Source organism: Netta rufina, assembly GCF_964035555.1.
Source record: "Netta rufina genome assembly, chromosome: Z".
Classification (NCBI taxonomy): domain Eukaryota; kingdom Metazoa; phylum Chordata; class Aves; order Anseriformes; family Anatidae; genus Netta; species Netta rufina.
Genome location: NC_140126.1, coordinates 23674344 through 23680339, shown reverse-complemented (window position 1 = coordinate 23680339; position 5996 = coordinate 23674344). Strand labels below are relative to the sequence as shown.

General features: G+C 43.6%; 1 protein-coding gene across 1 annotated transcript; it reads left to right on the top strand.

Moving 5' to 3' along the window:
- Positions 1–242: 242 nt before the first annotated feature.
- On the top strand, positions 243–1991 carry TMEM174 (transmembrane protein 174; the record flags this gene model as incomplete). Its single annotated transcript, XM_084304702.1, has 2 exons — positions 243–874; positions 1892–1991. The coding sequence occupies 2 exons, from the start codon at positions 243–245 to the stop codon at positions 1989–1991; spliced, it is 732 nt and encodes a 243-aa protein (XP_084160828.1).
- Positions 1992–5996: the final 4005 nt, after the last annotated feature.

Here is a 5996-nt window from a genome sequence, read left to right as displayed (position 1 = left end):
AAGGGTGAAGCCGTTTCGGAAGCAATGGTGGTAATTCAAGAAGTCTTTAATGGTCGCTTCAGGCTTCACTTCTCAGACCTTTATTCTTCTAAGCAAAGTTTATTCCTTCACATGATGGACTCTGTTAACCATACACACACAATGTTCTTGTATAATTAACCCGAACCTTTGACTTTAAATGCTCTGCGAAGTCCTTTACAAACCCCCTTTCTCTTGAGAAAGGAGATACCTGGTATTTGGTAATGGAGCAGAACAACAGCAATGTAGAAGATTTCTCCTTGAACGTGTTTTCTGTCGCTCCTTACCAGCCAAATAGGTCTGATGTCCTGGTGTCAGATGGAGACAAAGCTGGTGCCACTTTGCTTTTCTCAGGTGTGTTTTTGGGACTGGTGGGGATCACTTTCACTGTGATGGGATGGATAAAATACGATGGCATTACTCACCTGGAGTGGACCCAGTTACTAGGGCCTATTCTGCTGTCTGTCGGCGTGACTTTTATCCTGATTGCTGTCTGCAAGTTTAACATGCTTACGTGCAAGCCCTGCAAAGAAAGAGAGGAAAACACATCAGACATCGACCAGGCCACAGGTGGACAGTCCTTCGTGTTCACCGGGATTAACCAGCCCATAACTTTTCATGGTGCCACCGTGGTACAGTACATCCCCCCGCCTTACCCATCTCAGGAAGGCATCACTGTGAATACAGGATACCTGCACCCTGTGCTCGGCTGCTGCAGTGCAGCTCCCTCCACTGCCTCCCCGATCCCCAGCCCAGGCTCTGCTCACTTCTGCCCGGCCTATCCTCTGGACAACCCAGCTTTTACTGGAGACGAGAGCTACACCAGTTTTATTGCAGAGAATACGAGGAACCAAAGGTACGTCTTCTGAAATTTCCTGGTGCAGCTGAACATAAATTTCTGAGAATTTCTTTAAGTGTTGAGTACGATTTCAAAGGAAACAAAAGCTAGTCCAGTGTGTTGTTCTTCAGACTTCTTTGTTGTTGTTTTGTTTCCTTTTTTTTTTTTTTTTTTTTTTTCCCCTTTGTTAGGAATATTTGTTGAGTAAAGGTCAGAGAGACATACTTTTTTTTTTTTTCTTTTCTTTTCTGGGAAGCACTTTTGTTCAAATAGAATTCACTTATGAATCCTTTTAATTTTCAACCTACTGAATCTCTTGTTATTTTCAAAGATATTAGTGCATATGCTCCTGTACAACTGCTTTTTTGTTTCTTTGTGTGTTTTTAATGCTGATTTACTGCGTTCAGAAGATTGTTATTCTATGTCCACTCAAACAGAATCACAATACAAGAGTGAATGCACAAACAGCATTTTCACAGCAGTGAAAGTCAGTTCAGTACCAGATGATCTCCCTGCTGACTACGGCTGGTCACTACTCTTTGCCACCCTAGCGACCTTCCAGCCTTTATTCTTATCCTACTTTTGAGGTACAAACAAGATCACAGGTGTTACAGAGCAACGGGAAACTACTTTAATCAGACATAAAATAATTCTATACAGACTGTTAAGGGAAAATATTCTAATTACAGGATTTACTCAGAATTATATCCTGCCTAGAAATTAAGTCATTGAGTTCATTATCAAAGTCTGTTTGCAAAACTGCTGACTGACTCATCATTCTCAGCACCACGTGCAACAGGCAGAGACAACGTGAAAACAAAGGTCACCTCTTGACATTTTTACTCTACACAAATAATACAGCAAATAGCTGAATTACAGTAAAACTTCATCTTGTAGCATTTTCTCGAGCAAAACTCTCACTGAAGCCGAGAAGCACTTTGCTCAGATAAGGCTGACAGGAAACTGAATTATGGTTACTTGTATGATTTGTGTTTGCTAAATACTTTTTGTGTCTCCTTCTCTTCCTATTTTCAGGTCAGAGGACAGTGCCAGTGAGCCAGAAGAGCTGCTGGAAGACTACACCTGTGAAGATTTGTCACCTCCTCGTTATGAGGAAATTTACCCACTATCTTAATAAAGTAACTATGGACAACCGCACTTCTGAGAGACACCAGCTTTATAATCCCCATGAATCTTTTCCTTAGCACTTGCATGATAAGCAAGTGTAAGCAAAATCTTGGTCCTGTGTGTGGTTGAGTATTGTTGAAGGTACTTAACCAACCCCTTCTTTTTCTTCCTCAAGCTATTTTCTTCCTTGCTATGCAGCCTAAATAGCAAAACTATTAAACTGAGAGATTTAAATCCATGCCAGGGTTCCCAAACAAAGAGTCTGAATTTCAGACTTGCTGAAAACAGTGCAAACAATGAACACACAGGATGTTTGTGGAAGGTCACGATTGCTCCTGGACCTTCAGCATCATTGGAATACACTTGATTTATTTTTGATGTATTCTGCCTCTTGATTCCTTGGAAATCTTCAAAAATGTCTGCATGCCTGATCTACAGAAGTGCCTATAAGGTCTTAATTCAGCCTGATTCCTTAGACTAGCTTACTCACTCATAAGTCCAGTCCACACATTCAATCTTCTCTGCTTGCTTCCCCTGTATGAGCCAGTCCTGTAGGCATTTTCAGAGTACCCTGCTTGAATCGGAGCATCCTGGAAGAGAGAAAATAAAAACAGTGCCTTATGCCCATTTTTACACACACCCCTAAGAGATCCTGCCTGCATTGGATTCACTTCCATTCTCTGCCTGATGGAGCACAAAGCACTGTCTCCCACCAAGGGCCCTAATAATTAATTGGTTAACACCACAAAACGGCACTTTTCTGAAGTCTTGACACTGGTGCATGGTCCTACCAGTTTTTAAGGTTTTAGCTATGACCAGCTGCACCCTAATTCTGCAGGAGAGTTGTAATGGGACACCTTCTACACCTCTTCTTTCTTCATTGTGGGTCTTAGGCACAGAACTCAGGCTGTAGATTCTCCAAGAGCATCAAGGCAACTACCTGTCTTAGTGAATTTTCTTGATCAAGTTCAACTTGCAACACCAACATGGTTCTAGACGTTTTATCCACAAACAGATTAACAAGATCTGACAAGGAAAAGAGGTGCATAATCTCTGATATCGACATGGAGGTCCTCAGAATCTTTGTTCAGGAGCTGTCCAAAGCACAGGGCAATGGCCAGGAAAATGCCATGAGTCCTTCTGTTTTTATTTTGTATTTTCACACATTTAAATTCTGCTCTTGAGTGTGCCCAGAAGTGCCCCAGTACAGCTGGACAAGTCAACATCTATCTACCTTATGCAGGAGCCCAACAGGCTTACCAATCTCTCTTGAAGGGCTCAACCCAAAAGCTTTTCCCAGCCCACACATGTTAGAGCAGGCACGACACAACGTGCTGCTGGGGGGAACGGTCAGAGTCCAAGGCAACCAAGTGGTGTGCATGCAGGCCAGTCTCCTGGTCTTATAGCTTCTCTGAAAGCAAGAATTGTGTTTTGGATGCTTTCCCTTGCTTGAAAACAAAACTGTCTCAGGTTCTGCCTGCTGTCATCAGTCTGTGAGGACTTCTGGGGGCTGGAGGAGCACAGGCAGGTCTTGGAGTGCCCCTGCAGCCTCGCTGGCTGTCATGAGATGTAGCTCAGGCTAGAGAGGTGCATCCAGAATGTTGTCCCTCTCCAGATGCACATCAACCTCCCTGTCCTGCCTGTTTAGAGCATGCCAAGAAAATAAGCCTTTTTGGAGGGGTGCAAGAGACAATCAACTACAAAAGTGTTGTGCTCTGTGGTGCAGGAAATGGCACCGAGGGGTCAAGTTTGGGACACAGTATTAAAGCTGACTCAAAAGCTGGATTAGCAACAGCAGCAGCAGCTTCCAGACAGTCTCTGCAGTGTGCGAGGTTTCTCTCACCAGGGAAATATGGGACAGGCTGACTTTTGGCAGCACTCGACCAGGTGCCAGCAGGTAGCACGTGAAGCTGGAGCAGGGCCAGCACTCTGCACGATCTCCGTGGGACTGAGCGAGAGAACAGGAGGACTAAAAATAAGCACGAGGCTCCCCTGTGGGAATCTCTTGCTCCTGTTCCAGAGTGTGCGTGGAGGTGAACCCGGCCGCCGCAGCAGGCAGCTGGAAGGCCCCGGGTCCCGTGGGCAGGCGCCTGCACTTAGCACGGAGTTCTGCTGGCCCCGGCAGGCACCGCGAGAGCACAGAGGTCAGGCGTGATGAATCCGATTGCAGGATCAGGATCAAAATTTCTGCCTGGCCCTCCTCCCCCACAGCAAGAAAATGCCTTCTGTCACAAACCACGGACCTTTGCTGCTGGCTTTTTTTTTTTTTTTTTCCCAAATGCATGACATAAACATGTTTCATGAGGTAGTCATGGCTTTATTTTCATGACACCTGACTGTACTGCCAGAGTAAATATGGGAAATCCAGATTGTCCTGCGGACTCCACATTGGTTTTAAAGTTTACTTTTATAGACACTAAGCCTGTTGGGAGTCCCAAGTTTGTTGTTGTTGTTGTTTGGTTGGTTTTGTTTTTTTCCGGATAGAAAAATAACTAAATAAATGTTAATAGCTATGTATTAAAATAATCTTGACCCATCAGATGATTTGTCTGGATTCTACTGGTGTGTTTTACTGCTGCATAGCTATTTGAGAAACTCCATTCTGATGATATTTCCTCACTGTCTTGATTGTTATTTTATCTTTATTTTATTTTATTTTAGTTTAGTTTAGTTTAGTTTAGTTATTTTAGCTTAGTTTAGTAGTTTAGTTTAGTTGAGTTATTTTATTTTATTTTATTTTATGAATAGGGCAATATTCTATGAAGGCTTTTCTTCTTACTCTTCTTTCCACCTTCTAATATCATCCTTTTTCCTATTTTAACTTTTTTTTTTTTATCTTTACAAGTTTATTTTCTTTTGCCCTTTGCTCTGAATATTACAATATCTTTCTGCCCTATGGTGAGTGAAAGAATAAACCCATTTGGCCAGACCTTCAACACAGGTAACCTGACAAGGCCTCTCTGGATGATACCAGTTTAACTCCTCAGAGCACCCAGAAGATTACATTGGGAGATTTTGTTAACACACTTTTCATTTTAAATACTGCTCCTTAAGCAAAATTACCCCTTCTCTCAAGTTGTCTGCAGTGCTGTTGCAGATCCATAGAATTACACTTTATTAGAGTTAGATGTGTCTTGAATTCCAGCCATAGAAAGTTTTATGTGATTATCCAAACCATGCAATATCGAATGATTTACTGGGATTTTCCCTAATATGATTCCATTTAGACCATTTTGACCATAAGCTAGCTATTTATGAAATTGGTACCGATGTGCCCATCAGCATGAAGCTGAGCCCAACCTATTTATCACAGTAAAAGTCTCTAGGGATTGGAATATCTCCAGATGCTGAATGCCACTTGCCATTATTTAGATAACATCTACATCTCAGCTCTGCTTTCTAACATCACACCATTGCTGTGGTATCTGTGAGGAGCCACCATAGCCAAGGTGTTCTTTCTCACAGCACTTTCTCACAAAACCCTACTTTCACCCAATGATGCTCCTGTGCATGTGCCCACATACACATGCAGGAAAGCCTGAAAAGGTGCCCAAAAGGAGCTGAATCGCCTGAAGAAGTGCTGAAATCCTCCCAGGCAACATCTTTAAATAGCACCAGGATTTAGGAAACCGGGGTCTCAGGGCAAGGGGAACCAAGTGTCCCTTCTCCTAGAGCAGGGCTCCCGGCACCGGCACCCGCCAGAGGGCGCCGCCGGGCCGCATCTTCATCCCCGTCTTCCTTCTCCTCCTCCTCCTCCTCCTCCTCCTCCTCCTCCTCCTCCTCCTCCTCATCCTCCTCCTCCTCCTCCTTCTCCTCCTCCTCCTTCTTCTCTTCCTCCTCCTCCTCCACCTCTTTCTCTCCTCCCAGCTTTTGAACCATTTGGTCCACAGTTTTCCTCCCTTGTTACAGAAAATAAAAATACCCTTAAAAAGTACCCCAAGCTCCCAGGAGACCAATATTTGGCTTAGGAAAAAAAAAAAAAAAAAAAAAAGCCCCCTTGTGAAAGACCCAG